The sequence below is a fragment of the Girardinichthys multiradiatus genome, chromosome 7 (genome assembly GCF_021462225.1).
Source record: "Girardinichthys multiradiatus isolate DD_20200921_A chromosome 7, DD_fGirMul_XY1, whole genome shotgun sequence".
Classification (NCBI taxonomy): Eukaryota; Metazoa; Chordata; class Actinopteri; order Cyprinodontiformes; family Goodeidae; genus Girardinichthys; species Girardinichthys multiradiatus.
This window is the reverse complement of record NC_061800.1, coordinates 3379871-3396596: the sequence shown is the minus strand read 5'-3', so window position 1 is coordinate 3396596 and position 16726 is coordinate 3379871. Positions and strand designations below refer to the sequence as shown.

The window sequence follows — 16726 nt, the reverse complement described above, 5'->3', positions numbered from 1 at the left end:
ATCTGCTAGGTACAAGACCTGAAATTACATATGGCAAAATCTTGCATACTTGCATGATGAGAAAGAATTTATATTCTGCATGAATGGTACCTTTGTGTGTATTTAAAAATGGTTTCAGTTACATATATTGTGAACCTTTGGCTCAGAATTTAATACGTGGACCTTTTGTTTCAGCACTGATCAGCCATGTTTCCACTAAGGTTTGAGATTCAGGGTAGATGATGCACATTAAATCTGCTGACGTCTGGTGCTCCCTCTCAACTGTGCACTTCTAGAATGTTCCTGTTTTAGAGTTTTTAGCAGCTAAAAGTATTAAAACAACATGAAATATTTTGTAGCTTGTACATAAACATCAATCTGTACAAATGAAACACAGTACACTGCTGCAAACAATCAGCTTTAATCAGCTTGAGAAACAGCAAGCTAACAGCTACAGCAGTATTGGTCAGATTCAGAACTAGAAAACAGTAAAATCATTAGTAAAATGACTCCAAAGGTCATGCAAATGTATAACTACAATAGATGTTAAATTAATTTTGATTATTAACATTGTACCTAAAAGAAGAAATCCTCCATTTGTAATCAATAAGGGGCCTAAAACATGACTTTGGTCACTCTGCCTGGTTAGGGTAGTTTGATCAGTACATCTTGAACTAAAAACGTTTTTATGGCATCATGAAAATACAAAGTGACCAATTCTTAGAGTATGAAACTACGTCTAGATTTCAGAATCTAGCTTGGATTTTTTCTGTCTCATTTTCCAACTTTTAAATTATGTTTTTGTGTAAAAAGAAAAAAAAAAAGGGTTTCCTGTTAATGGTGGTAATGAACCCATGTTTGTCCTTAACCTGTTAACCCCCAGAAGCTTAGCATGCATTTTTAAAGCTGTTGCCACTTTAATTACAAGTGTCATGATGAGGAGCAGAGCATGTTGTCCTGTTTGTAATACAACACTCCTAACTGTTGACCTACTTTCCTTACAAGCATTTGAAACCAGTGAGGAATCTGAAGGCAATTCAGTCACCTGCCCAACATCACCATGTAGAAGAGCTGAAATTCTTTTCACAGCAGGGCTTAGAGAATCAGAAAGAATGATGATAAATTGACAGTTTCATTCTATTATTCTTAAATACATTTAATGTTCCAAAGCTGACAGAACAAAGCAGTAAGACTTCATTTTTTTTCATCAACCTTATTCCTTTATTATTTACATGTAACAGTCTGGCATATTTATTCCTTTACAGTGCAATATATCGCAGCATTTGTGGAATCTGGAGGAATCATTTTTATTGCAAAATAAGGAAGGTATCTGTAAGGAGTCGGACATCCGTGATATTTGATATCTCAGACAGCTCTGCATCAGCAGCCATCGTTCATCAATATTTAATAGGACCACATGGACAAGGAATCACTACGGAACAACTTTCTTCAGCATTGCTATTCACTACATTTACCAAGGCCACAACAAACCTACTATGGAAAAAAGCCTCTGTTACTTAACCCTGTCTTAAAGCTTGCATTGATTTCTCTCGGCTTGAAGCATCTGAGGACCATCACACAGTGAAACATGTTGTGACAAAGCAAATCTGCCCTGCAGATGTTTGATTTTCTGAAGAAAAAGGGATGGTAGATGGTCCAGACCAAGGACAATAAACATTATGGGACAAGCAGAACAACCTACAGGGTCTGACGTGGTTAGGGGTTGTATGAATCCCCTTGGCAAAGCTCACCTCCACTTTTGTAATTGTATTTCGGACCAATCAGGGTCTCCACTCACACCCAGCTTAGATGATGTGTGTTTTTGGCGCTTTCTGCAACTCTGTTATTCTAAGCTGGAGTTGAGTAAATGAGCAGCAGAGATTTTGGAACAGTGTATACTGCTTTAAATAATATGTCTTTTTATGAGATGTCCATCCCATTTTTAACAAGATAACAGAAAATGACTTTGAGCACATTTCAAAGCATGGGTTCCCAAAGGTGGTGTCAGAACCCAACTGTGTGTCACAAATCAGCAATTATAGAGTCTTCAGATTGTCAAACTAAATAACAGAAATGATAATAGTAAAAGCATACTGTATTGTAAGTGTCACAAAGGAATATAAAAACACTATTTATGAATAAACAAAAGCAGTATGGTTGATGTTGATATGGTTTGTCTTGTTATTGTTCAAGACAGGGGTACGCATACTGAACCAGTTATTGGGGTCATGCCTCCCTTCCACTGCTAGTTTGGGGTGTGATCTGAGAAATATGTTGATCAATTGATTCTGATCCAGTTTATAACATGCTGAAAACAATGGGCAGGAGCTTTCAAGGTGGTGCCGCGGATGCCGCCTCGGTACTGATCTTGCTCGTATCTTTGTGTATTTCCACTGCACTCTCCGTCTTTCATTGATTCAGAGTTTTTCTGAGATCCTGGTTGGAAGCGCAGTAGTGCTCTGCGGGAATTATCGGAGACACAGATGAGGGAAATACACATGTATGCTTGTCAGTCTCTGCCAGCGAAGACTCCATGCTCTGCTCCCGTCTATCCACATGTCAAATGTCTGCTTCCTAGTAAAAAAAAATGGACGAGCTGCTCCTTCTCAGCACAAGAAACTTGAATTTCAGTGGATGTTGGAATAATTGAATATAGATTTATCTTATATTTTTTCCTTTTCTTTAACTCAACTATTTGATCTTTATAACCTTTCATGATGTATGTGTGAGTAAGGATGTGATGAGTTTGTCTGCAGGCAAGGATCAAAAGGTGGAGCTGAGAAGGAAGCAGTCACAGATTAGGGTGTCATAAAGAGGGTGGCTGATTGTGCTGAACAGAAGACACACTGATCTTAAGATGGGGGAGACTGTGGAAGTGTGTTGTTACAAGATAATGGTGTTTATGACTTGTATACGTTGCAGCTGTTTTTCCCATCCTTTAGAGAGCAACGTTTTTTGTAACTAGGGAGACCCCAAAGATAATAAAAAGAGAGGTACGGACAGATGGTTTTCAGAGCGGTAGGAGATTTGTAACTGAAAGCACATCTCTGTCCGTTCCCCTCGCAGCGAGTAAAGAAACAAATTATTTGTCTTTCTCTTCTTTTTGTGATGTTATAAGTATTTTAGATTGTTTAAACCTGACATTATTTGGTCCTTTGGAGCCAGATTCCAATTATGCCTGATGATTCCAGCGGGTTGGTGGATTCCAGTAAAGACTGTGCGCTCCCTGTCTCCCTGTCTTCATCAGGGAGACTCACAGACCCTTTCCGGCCGGAACTGGACCTCGGCCCGCCCGCCGGGGTCTGACGGCTGACGGAACTCCGAGAGAGAGGAGAAGAAAAAGTGGTGAATTGAGTTTGGATTAAAAAGTGTGACGAATGACTGGGGGTCATTGCGTGAAATAAAACCCTGTGAATCCTAGGCCCTAACCGGTAAAAGTAGGACGGCAGAGTCCTGGAAAAGTATTAAGAAGTAATACTAAAAATTCCGTGTTTAAAGGACGGCGGAGTCCTCTTAAGTATTAAGAAGTAATACTGAAAATTCCGTGTTTCAAGGACGGCGGAGTCCGCGTTTAAGTATTTAAACAAAAATACTAAGAAAATTCCGCGTTTAAAAATGTGTGCATGTGAGAAATGAATGGGGGATTTAAACCACTAGGTTTTGCCTCATACCAAAGCAGTAGGATTGTAAGTGACTAACGTTTGTGGATGCAAAGGCAAGAATTCTCCACTCGAAAGAGTTGAAGTGAGAATTACCACAAAAGGAGATTTTTCCTGTCACCCTGCTGAGCAGAATAATCCAGCATTTAGAATACCCTAGGTATTGATATACTGGACCAAATTTAAAAAAAACTAATGGGAAAAGGGGTGAGTAAAAATAAACAAAAAAATGAATTACAATGCAAAGATTGGAAATTTATAGAAAAACAGGATCAAATTAAAATATTAAAATTAAAATATTTAGATAAATGGATAACCATATATCATGATGGTCGTTTAAACTCTAAAAAATGTGTTAATCTACAGGATGCAATAATTAAAAGTACATTAAAAGTACACGTAATTTAAGAAAAATGGACAAAGAAGGTTATGAGGATATAGATTATTGGTTAAAAGTAACTAAAAAGAGAGAGATGTGATGCAGGAGATAAGAATGGACGTTTTTGTGGAAAGCAGAAAAGGTCAGAGTGCTAAGAAGTAATTTTTGATGGACTCGCAAAGTAGAACAGCAGGACAAAAGAAAGTGAGTAAAAAGAGTAGGTGGAAAGTTTTTGTTTTGTACCAAAGATCGGATGAGGTTTGACAGGATTGGATGGGCTAAAATGAGTCCCTTTGGTGAATAAATCCATCCCCACCATGGCTGTCCCTCATGTATGTTTTATTTGTGTTTATTTTTTTTAATTATTGTTTTGAGATGTTGGAGGCTGTTGATACAGTTTATCACGGAGGTTCATGGCATGACATGGGTTTTTTCTGTGTAACCTTAGAAAATATTTTACTCTTTTTAACAGCTATCTCCCTAGATAGCATTAAACCGGAAGTTACCTTACTGTTGAATGGAAAATTAATTACTTTTCTTTGTGATACCGGAGCATGCAGGACCACCTGTAGAGAAACAATCCCAAATTCCAGACTTAGTGATCAGCAAATAACAGTAAGGTCAGCTAGTGGGAAATTGACACGAGTCTGTGAGTCTGAACCAGTTTGGATAAGAGATCCCAATGGACAGTCATGTCAGCTATCTATTCTAATGTTCCGAACAAACCACCCCTAGACATAGGGACAGTTTTATTAACAGAAGGAACAAATGTCATTACTCGACTACAAGATCAGATGACACCAGATGACCTACATATTACCATATGGCATAAAAATACTCCTGGACCAGATAAAACTTATGAAGAAGCATTAACAAAGGTAACCCCTACAAAAGTTATGGTAACTTATGTTTATGCAGATGGGAAGAGTACGTCAGTTGCTGAAGTAGTTTTAGCAGAAGACACTAGGAAGCTCTGCAAAATGTGGACATCTCCACACATATCTTTATTCAAGGATAAAGAACTCAAGTGGCAGGACATGGGAAGAATAGTGCAGAGGGGAAAAGATGCCACAGACTGGTTTGCAACAACAATGAATACAGAAATCAGTGCATCCACAGGATTAACTAGGAAGCCATTATTCTGGACAGTGACAGTGCAGGAAGGGATACATTTGCATACAAAACAACAATGAGAAATATACCATACTTAACAGGAGGAACAGTTCTTGAATGAAGTCCCTGATAAGTTATGGTCAAAAGACCCTATTGACGTAGGTTCAGAGCAAAAACAGAATACAGGCCCAGTATAAAACAATACCCTTTGAAACATGATGAACGTGAAGGAATAAAACCAGTAATAAAGGATTTAATAACTGCAAGGGACACAAAGTCAGTAAAAAGAAACTACAGTTGTGCAAAAATGATGTTAAGTACCTAGGCCACAATCTTAACGCAGGGGGACACACAATTGTAGAAGAAAGAAAGACTGCAATATTACAAGTTCCAAAACCAGTAACAAAAAAGCAAATGATGTCCTTCCTTGGACTAACTAATTATTGTAGAAACTGCCAAATTATGTAGAAATAGTAGCTCCATTAAACAAACTAATGTATGAGGAAGAGCTGAAAATGACATCTGAACTGAAATGGAGTGTAGAAGCTGAAGAAGCATTTACCAACATAAAACAAGTTCTAGTTTCCAGTACTGGTTTAGCATTACCAGACTATAGTAAACCGTTTGTTCAGACAGTAGATTGCAAGGGACATTTTATGACTTCAGTTCTGGTTCAACAACATGGAGATAAAATGAAACCAATAGCCTATTTCTTTTCAAAACTAGATAGTGTTGTGTGTGCGCAACCATATTGTGTGAGAGCTGTAATTGCAGCCTCAATGGCAGTTGAAGACAGTGCCACAATAGTGTTGTTTCACCCTTTAACTTTAAGAGTTCCCCATGCAGTTTCAGCATTATTACTGCAAACAAATATGACCTTTCTATCACCTGCTAGACATTTGTCCTGCATGTCAACCTTACATTGACAACCACACTTAACTATAGAAAGGTGCACCACTTTAAACTCAGCATCATTGTTACCCATGCCTGAAGATGGAATTCAACATGATTGTCAAGAATTAGCAGAAAAAGAAGCAAAAACTAGAAGTGATTTGCAGGATCAACCTCTGGTACAGGGCGAAATAGTCTATGTGAATGATTCCTCCAGAAAAGATGAGAGAGGGAAGACACAAACAGGATATGCATTGGTGACAAACGATACAGTGTTAAAAGAAATGCAACAAAGCCCACCACAGGAGATAGAAATGTGGAAAAAACATGAAGCTGCATTAAAAGATGAAATCTATATTTGACCAGATAATAAACCTGTCCTACCAAAGAACCTATATAAATGGGCAGCAATATTGAGTCATTGTGTTTCACATGTCTCAACAGGGAGGAATGGTAGGACAGATGCATAAATATTATATAACATATGGATTTCATTCTTATTCAAAAACTTTTTGTAGAACATGTTTAACATGTGCAAAACATAATCCACAAGGGAATTTAAGACCACATAGGGGACAATTTTCAAAACCAAGACACCCCTTTCAAACAATTCATATGGATTTTATTGAGTTAAACCACAGTGAAGGGAAAAAGTTCTGTTTAGTCATTATAGATGCATTTTCTAAATGGATAGAACTATTTCCAACTAAACATTACAAGCACCTCAGAGCTAACACCTTATGAAACGTTATTTGGAAGACCATATAGATTACCACAGTTAAAAAAATCAGTGGGAGTTAGATGAAGAAGCCAACCTAGCTGATTATATGAGGAGTATGTTAGAAAAGCAACAGAAACAAAATCAAACTAATGAGGAATGTTCTATTTCCCAGCAGGAAAACCAACTAGTGGAACCAGGAGACTGGGTGTTAATAAGGAGTGTAAAAAAGAAACATTGGTATTTCACCTAAGTGGGAGGGCCCATATCAGGCATTACTAACCACTCCTACAGCTGAAAAAATAGCTGGGAGATCAACCTGGATTCACCTTACACATTGTAAAATGGTCATTTTGGTTGAAAGCTCCAGGGGAAGTGATTTCCAGACTGATAATAGGGTGGACCCAGACATTTAGAGGCTGGAGAGACCCGAAAGTCAGTGAAGAAAATTAAAACACTGGAACCACTTCGAGGAGTCAAAATTTCAGCCAAAATGACTCTTAGATGGATTAGCAATGCATTCCGTTGCTGGGCATTTATTTTTCCTCATATTGATTTTCTTATTTTTCTGGTACCTCTGGGAACCAGTCAAGATAAAACAGAATGTAACCACACCTGCTATGAGTCATATTAAACAAGTAGTGCTAAACCAAGAAAGGCAGGATAACCCAACTATGTGTACTAAACAAACTTGTTATACCTATGGCATTCAAGTGTGCGTGAAATCTAGTACCAGAGCTGTAGTGCTGATCCCACTCATTAGCTTGACCAAACGAGGAAGGAAAGGACAGGATTATAAGAGATATAATTGGTACTTAACTAATGACTAATAGAGATTGTGTTGTATGTATGGGTCCCAGGCTTTTATTACACGTAATTCCAGCTGTGATACCACAACCCTGTGTGATGGAAGTGATGAATCAAACTAATTTTAATGAAACGTGTCAACATTGGGATTTTGTTTATCCTGTAATTAGAGCAGATAAGGAGAAATCAGTATTCCATAAACAGGTCACCACTGGAAACTACACATGTATAAATATGACAGAGAGAGGCAATAAATTGGGAAATCTCACTGCAGTATGGTGTACTACAACTGTAAAAGTAAATAAGTATTTTAAACCAGTTTCTAGAGGAGACATTTTGTGGTGGTGTGGTGACGACAGGTTGTTTGATTGATTACCTTCAAAAGTAACGGGACTCTGTGCTCTAGTTACTTTATTGTTACCAGTTTCAGTATATCCTATGTCAGTAGATGAGGTAACACGTGGACTATCTAGTGTAATCCCACATGACTGGCGTAATAGAAAACGCAGAGCTGCAGCTTGGCAGACTGAGGGAGACTCTACGTACATAGATGCTATAGATGAAGATAAATTAACTGATCAAGTAGCCGCAGGATTTGAATCAAGTATCTGAGATTTGTAACTGAAAGCACATCTCTGTCCGTTCTCCTCGCAGCGAGTAAAGAAACAAATTATTTGTCTTTCTCTTCTTTTTGTGATGTTATAAGTATTTTAGGTTGTTAAAACCTGACAGTGGATTTGCCACTCTCTGTTTAAGCGAAAGCTGGCTCGGTAAACACATCCCTGGCAGTGCACTTCTAATCACAGCGTGGAGCTCTCAGGAAAAACGAGAGGAGGTGAGATCTGCTTTTATAAAAATAAGGTTGGTGTACTGATGTCACAGTGTTACAGAATACATGGTAGTCCTCACCTAGAGTCTTTTTTCTTGTTTGTTCTGGTTGGTGTTTACATCCCACCGCAAGCCTGCACGTCAGAGGCTGAAAAACAGCTGGCTGAGCTGATAACAGATGTGGAGAAAAAACACCCAGAGTGTCTCATTGTTGTTCTTGGGGACTTTCAAAGTGCAAACTTTCGAAATACAAACAGCATGTAGGTTGTCCCACCAGAGACACAAACAAACTGGCCCAGTCCATTTTTCAATATATATTTTTGTGCCACTAGAAGCTTTTATTCTTCAACAGACAGTAGCCAGACAAGGCATAGGGGCAGAGAGAGGGGGAAGACATTCGGCAAAGGTCTCCAGGTCCTCTGTTACACAGTCTTAAAAGAAAACACACAGCACAGTTTCCCCTGCACCTTTAGGACTCTCTGATCACTGTCTGTTTTATTACAGCCTTAATTACATGTAAAAACTGAAAACTCTAAGACTGTGGTTAAAAAGCGGCTTATTTGACTGCACAGATTTTTTTGTGTTTTTGAAGCTTCTACCTCTGACCTAATCCAATTCATTGATGCGGTGACATCATACCACAATTTTGTGAGGAAATGTGTGGGCAGACCAAGACCTTTTAAACATACAGTGGGGACCAATAGCGTGCTGATTTTGCAGGTTCACCCACTTGCAGAAGTCTTTAACTTTTATTACAGGTAGTGTTGAACTGTGAGTGACAGAATCTAAAACAAAAATCCAGAAAATTGCATTGTAAAATTGTTTTAAGTAGTTGATTTGCATTTTATTTCATGACATAAGTATTTGATACATCAGAAAAACAAAACTTAATATCTGGTACACAAACCTTTGTTTGCAATTCCAGATATCAGATGTGTCATGTTGTTCTTGACAAGGTTTGCACACACTGCAGTAGGGATTTTGGACCACTCTTCCATACAGATCTTATGATATCTTACAGATACTTATCTCTAGATCCTTCAGGTTTCAGGGCTGTCGCTGGGTAATACGGGCTTTCAGCTCCCTACAAAGATTTTTGATTGGGTTCAGGTCTGGAGACTGGCTAGGCCACTCCAGGACCTTGAAATGCTTCTTATGGAGCCACTCCTTAGTTGCCATGGCTCTGTGCTTCAGGTTGTTGTCATGCGGGAAGACCCATCCACGACCATCCATGACCCATCTTCAATGCCCTTACTAAGGGAAGGAGGTTGTTGGCTAAAATCTCCCAACACATGGTCCCATCCATCCTCCCCTCAATAAGGTGAAGTCGTCCTGTCCCCTTTGCAGAAAGGTATCTCCAAAGAAGATGTTTGCTCCTCCATGCTTTATGGTAGGGATGATGTTCTTGGTGTTGTACTCATCCTTCTTCTTCCTCCAAACACGGTAAGTGGAGTTTAGACCAAAAAGCTCTATTTTTATTTCATCAGACCACATGACTTTCCCCCATTCCTCCTCTGGATCATCCAGAAGGTTATGGCAAATGTCAGACGTGGACATGCGCTGGTTTGAGCAGGGGGATCTTGCGTGTGCTGCAGGATTTGAATCCATGGAGGCATAGTGTGTTACAAATGGTCTTCTTTGAGACTGTGGTACCAGCTCTCTTAAGGTCATTGTCTCTTCAGGTCATTTGGCGTTCAGGTTATGTCTGGATGATTTGAAGGCCTGGGTGGCCCTAAATTTCTTGAAACTAAATGAAGATAAGACAGAGGTAGTGATTTTTGGCAGATCGACTACAGATTCCCTCACTAATCTTGGCTCTCTGGCCCAGTATGTCAAGCCGGTTATCACAAATTTAGGGGTCAAGATGGATGCTGCATTTAAGTTGGAAGCACATATTAGAGCCGTTGTAAAATCCAGTTTCTTCCACTTAAGGCAGCTAGCCAAAGTAAAACATATCCTTTCCAAACAGCATTTCGAAACAATAATCCATGCATTTGTGACCACACGGCTGGATCACTGCAATGCACTTTATATAGGAGTCAGTGATTTATATGTTTCCCAGCTCCAGAGGGTACAAAATGCTGCTGCTCGTCTTTTAACAGGCACCTGGAAATTTGATCATATCTCCCCTATTTTAGCTTCCTTACATTGGCTGCCAGTACATTTTAGAATTCATTTTAAAATCCTTTTATTTGTTTTTAAAGCTCTTAATGGTCTTGCCCCTCCCTATCTGTCTGAGATGTTACATTCTTATACACCGTCATGTTCCCTCAGGTCTGCTGATCAGTTGTTCCTGAAGGTGCCAAAAACAAAATGCAAGCTCAGAGGGAACCGTGCTTTTTCTGTGGCAGCTCCCAAGCTTTGGAATGATCTTCCTTTGGGCATAAGACAGGCCTCTTCACTCACTGTTTTTAAGTCACTCATTAAGACCCATCTTTTTTCTTTGGCGTTTGGCAAAATCTTGATTTATTGTGTGTGTACATTAATATGTTTTTTATATTCAATCTCTTTCCATTTTCCATTGTTTTTATGGTTGTGTACAGCACTTTGGTCCTGTCGGTGTATAAAGTGCTTTATAAGTAAAGTTGGTATGGTATGGTATTGACTCGGTCCTGCTGTGTAGTTCTGGGCTGATCCCTCACCTTCCTCATGATCATTGATGCTCCACAAGGTGAGATCTTCCATGGAGCCCCAGGCTGAGGGTGATTGACTATCATCTTGAACTTCTTCCATTTTCTTAGAATCGCACAGTTGTTGCCTTCTCACCAAGCTGCTTGGTTATTTTCCAAATACTTATGTCATGAAATAAAATGCTAATTAATTACTTAAAAATCACACAATGTGATTTTCTGGATTTTTGTTTTAGATTCGGTCACTCACCTAAAAATTACCTATGATAAAAATTAAAGACTTCCACATGCTTTGCAAGTGGGAAAACCTGCAAAATCGTCAGTGTATCAAATACTTGTTCTCCCCACTGTAAAACAATAAACTCTGGTTCACTTCACTTCTAAAGAACCTGCATCAGACTAAAGAAGCTTACATCAGTGAGGATAGGGCCCTGTATAAGCAGGCCAGGAACAGACTGTCCAATGAGATCAGGGCAGCTAAGAGAAGCTAAAACAAGAAGCTAAAAAGCAGCTTCTCAGCAAATAACCCAGCTGCAGTGTTATTGTTCCAACCTTTTGCTTGCATTGGAAAAAAGTAGTAAGCTTAAATCAGAATCGGTTATGCTTTACACTGTTCTACTAATTTGAATGTCAACTGATTTACAAACTGGAGGACTTTAGCAGGTAGCTGCAGTGATTTCTGGTTTCATAATTTTAAAGCTGCTGTCTGAACAGATACAGTTATAACACTTCTGGAGCACTGGATAGAGAAACGGCTACTAATCTCAGATCTAATGTTCTCATTCTACCCTGAACTTCTGATCTCAGTGGAAAATGCTGATGGTTGATGAGAATAGGTTCTGTAGGTCATGGCCCCTGGGAAGATCCAATTAAAAAGCTGCTAAAGCTTGCTGAAAAAAGCTAAAACACAAACAGTTCACTGAGGCTAAACTAGTTCAGAAATTATCTGCACAAACATTGTGATGTTCCCACCTACAAAACACTGCAGCTTGCTGTCCCACAGTGGTGCTGCCCTCACACCGTTTGCCACCAGAGCAACGAAAGCCTTCTTCACCTACATGAGACAAAATGAAACTTGATTGATAAAATCCAAACCTATGAAGCAATTTGAGCCATTGCTGCTAACATTTGCACCTGTAACGTTGTGTTGAAGATGACCAGTTTGGAGCTTCTGGGCATGGCATCATAACAACTGTGACTCTTCATGAAGTTCATGTAAATGCAGGTGTCAGGATCTGTTCCTGCAGAAGGCGCCATGGGGTATGTAACATATGTACAGGCACCTACGAAAAGCCCCAAAAACAATGCAAAGTGATCTAGAGGCAAAACTGAGAGGATGTGTGAGGGGTGAGGGTAATGAATCATGTGAGATTTTAGAATGAAGGTGATTTGAAGCTAAACTTTGGCTTCAATGGTGCCACAAAACATGACCATTGTCCATGTTTGAGGTCAAACAAAGAGGGAAATAGTGGTGACACATGTAAAAATACAGGCGAAGGTGAGTATTGGACAAATCCTTTTTAAAGTTTGTAATAGCAAGCCCAGTGTGTATTTTAGTTGACAATATGCCTTAACAATGTTTAAATAGTCAAATGACATCTAGGCTAAAGTTGGTATGCATTTGCTCTGACAGTCAATGACACTTAAGATAAAAATGCGTACTGTTTTCTTGCAACCGTACAGGACAAAACATGTAAGCGTAATATTATGTTTACCACTATTCACTCTATTTCTGGCTCTCAACTTCATTTAGACCAGGCTTAGGTTTGTGTAAACATGAATAAAAACTTTATTTCTAAATCACAGAGACTAAACATTGACTCATGAGCTCCACGCTTAGCCTCAATGATGTCTCTTAGTCAGAGGGACACAATTAAGATACCCTTATTCCTTTCAATTACTGGATACTTTACATTTTAATACATTGTTGCTTTGCACTGAATGGCTAATATTTTCAATCTTATTTGAATAATACATTTTTAATAATACATGACTGAAAGGATCATCTGAAAGTTGCTCCTGTATCAATCACACATACTTGTACACCACTTCCCACAGTTACTCTGTTAAGAGAGACCATGCAACATTTGAGGACCAGTCAATACCTTGTGTTTTTATCGTGTCTCTGGAAAGAATTAGATACCTTTGCTCTTTATGGAGAGGACATCGTCTTCCTCATACTCATCCATCTCAAAAAGGGGAAACTTGAAGAGGAAACATAAAACTGTTACGAAGGGTTCCAGGAGGCTCCCTCAGTCACAGATACTACTTACACTCTTAAAATAAAACTACTGGACTTGTTGTGCTTCTCTCTATTTGAACAAGTCACAGTTTTTAAGTTCACCACGGAAAACTCACCACAACACTTACATATCAGACTTCATTTAAAGGTTAACGGTCCCTAAAATATTAACATGTCAGCCACTTTCCTAGAAATAGATGATATCTGTTGTAATAAACAGATTTTTTTTCTTGTTTCTTGTCTTACGAATCAAAACTTCTTCATAATTTTTGGAATTATAAATCAGAATGTGGTCAACTTGGATAAGATACCATCTTCTTCCCAAAGTTCTTACTTTATAAGTAATGGAATCGCTGTATTACTGGAAGTACATTATGTTCTCCGTGACACAGACTGGTATACTAGCTGCAACATCCACAGTAAAATTATCCAAAATATGAAGGAATTCTTGAATTCTTCATATTTTACTATGCAGTCTGTTTTGACTTATTTGTTGAATGCTATGTTTTCCATTGTCACAATAAACCCATAAAATATCCTAATCCTGTTTAGAATAACCTGTTTTCTATCAGAACACCTTCAGCAACATAAATCTGACGTTTTTATTCTAAAGCTGCAGTTTTGGTCTTCTAGTACTGTCACATTTATTCATTAAATGCATAAAATGTTTTAGAATTTGGGATAAATATCACTTTACTTAGCGCCCTTCAAAAGGGTTCACAGCTCTTTAATTTTTCCACATTTTGTCACTTTACAACAACAAGTCTTCGCTGGGATTTTATGTGATAGTCCAACACAAAGTAGCACATTTTACTGATATGGAAGGAAAAAAATACATGGCTTTCAAAATATGTGAAATAAGATACAGATCTGAAAATTGTGGCATACATTTGTATTCAGGCCCCATTACTTTGATACCTCTGAATAAGATCCGGCAGAACCAACTACCTTCAGATGTCACTTCAAACTACTGACATAAATTGAAAGGCCACACAAGGGCAGCCGCAGAATTCCGCAGCTCATGTTGGAAAAGGCTGTATTACTATTTGTTGGGCCCTTCACAAATCTAGCCTCAACTAAAGAGCACCAGCAAAAAAGGAAAAAAGCCATTCGAAATTATATTTGCAGTGTACTATGAACCATGTTGGGTATACAACAAATATGGAAGAAGGTGCTCTCTAAGCAAAACTCTGTGTGTTGCAGAAAACTAACACTGACAGTCATTCTGAATACACCATCCCCATGGTGAAACCCGGCAATGGCAGCATTATGGTGCGGGAGGCTTTGCTTCAGCAGGGATAGTGTAGCTGGTCAGTATTGATGGAAAGATGGATGGAGCTAAATTCAGGGAAGTCCTTCAATAAAACGTGTTAGGGGCTGCAGAAGACTTTAGACCAGGTCGTTCTTCCAGAAAGACGACCCAGAGCATTTGTAAAAAATTCTAAAAACTTCCACTGAACAGCTATGCTTAACAAAATGCAAAAAAGAGACAAACGAAAGAACATGTAATACCTTTCATGTCTGTTAATACTGGTTAGATCAGGATTAATTAGTTCCCACAGTTTAGCCTGAGTGATAGTACATTCATCTGCAAATGCTGTGTTTAAATTAATCAAATACAGTGAGCTTGCAGATAGAAGGTGAGGAAGGATCTGAACTTTAAGGGTAGCCAGCAAGTTTTCCCTTAACAGCTTCAGTTACAGAGCTGTGTTCAAACAGAAATACCAATGAGGGTGGTGGTGTTGGTGGCAGGTGTTCAGAAAGTTAACTTACCTCTGCAAAGGGCTCCATGGCCAAGAGAGAGATCTACCTCTGTAGAACCAACCGGTGAAGTTGTGGGTATAAAAGGACACAACCGTCTGTGCAGAAAGGCAATCGAGGCTTGGCAACCATCTCAGATGAAGAGGTGATGAAGACAAAGAAGTAAAGGCATGGTAAGAAGGGTCAGGAGGAGGAACAGGACGTGCAGAACAAGGAGTTTCATGAGGGAATTCTGTCCTTTGGACAGCTGGATCCAAGCGCCTTGGACAGACTGAGGTCTAAATCTGGACTGAGGGCTGGGAGGCCTGTGGCATTTTCAGAGGGAGAGAGAGGGAGGGGAAGTGGGTGGGTGGGTGAAAGCAGGGAGCCGACAGAGACCCTTCATGCTCATGTAAAAGCAAATATTAGATGGGACATCTTCATCAGTCAGTGAAAATAACTTGCTTCCTGTAAATTAAACCAGTGAAATGCATCTAAACATCTTTGGACTGAGGATTCAGTTTTAGAATAGAAGAATAGAAATATATAAAGTAAAATAAAAGCAAACGGAGGCATGCAGAAACACACAAAAGTAAGGTTAGAAAAAAACAAAAAATAAGAAAGGACTTTACAGTACGGAAAGAACTTACAATATAAAAAAATACTGTACAGTTATTAAAAATTGTTTCTCAGATTAAATGCAACTGAGTAGGCTGTTTTTGAAAATGTACAAAATGCACATGTAAAATGGTGCATAAAAAACAAAAACAGAGATGTGAAAACGTTTGAAGTTTGCTGGGAGCAGTGATGGTTATGCATTGGAGCACATATCTTTCTTGAAAAAAACAACACTCCTACCAGTCTGAAGTATTTCCTCTTCCTCCCGAATGGGTGAAATGCATAAAACACTGTCCTCACTCCCCGGACTCTCTCCCTATGATGCAGGTGTGTGGCTGGCTCTTCCCTCCTTCGGCTCTTAACAAGGCAGTCCACCCAGACCGGGGCGGCGCTAGCTTTAGCCTAGCCTAGCTCCTCCAACTCAGGCCTTGAAAGCCCACTCCAACTCACTCCTTCGTCATGAAGATCGAGCCAGAACTCCTCAGCAATCCCATGGAGCAAGCAACATAGGCCCTAACTGGATAAAACTCGACAGCAAGCACTTTTAGGAAAGTTTTCCTTGCCCATGCAATGTCTGGACACAGTCATCACCGTTCTCTCTTCATCTTTTTTAGCTCTTGCAATCCCTCTCCCCAATGAACCAATCATCCCAAGTAGCTCAAAATTATGAAAAAAACATAATGCCTCAGTGCATTGTGATAATGGTTTGTGATGTGTTTTTATCAGTAAAAGAAAAACATAAAACACCTGTCAGTTCCCTGGATGTTCACCGGCGTGTGGTGGGAAATCCACCACTAGCTCCATGGTTTTCCCAGAGTTAATCAGGAGGTGGTTCCACTGTCACCAGTCCACAAAGTTCTCCGTCCACTCTCTGTACTCTGAGTTGTCCTCATCTGTGATTAGGCCAACTATGGCAGAGTTGTCTGAGAATTTCCCAAGATGGCAGCCTGGGGAGTTGATGGAACAGTCTACAGTGTATACTGTTCCATCAACTCACCAGGCTGCCATCTTGGAACAGTCTACAGTGTAGAAGGTGATCAGGAACGGTGCCATTAGAAATCCAGGCTGGATGGGTTTAAAAACACAGTACATAAAATAATTCTGAGAACAAACCACAACAAA

General features: G+C 39.3%; 1 protein-coding gene across 1 annotated transcript in view; it reads right to left on the bottom strand.

Moving 5' to 3' along the window:
* The window catches only part of prkag3b (protein kinase, AMP-activated, gamma 3b non-catalytic subunit), a 36773-nt gene extending 20343 nt beyond the window's left edge, over positions 1-16430 (bottom strand). The window contains exons 1-5 of the mRNA XM_047370090.1: positions 15845-16430; positions 15020-15312; positions 13148-13208; positions 12139-12287; positions 11977-12058 (exon numbers count right to left, since the gene is read on the bottom strand). Coding sequence (XP_047226046.1) covers positions 11977-12058; positions 12139-12287; positions 13148-13208; positions 15020-15037 — 310 coding nt within the window. The 5' untranslated portion in view covers positions 15038-15312; positions 15845-16430. The remainder of the gene's footprint in view (positions 1-11976; positions 12059-12138; positions 12288-13147; positions 13209-15019; positions 15313-15844) is intronic.
* Positions 16431-16726: the final 296 nt, after the last annotated feature.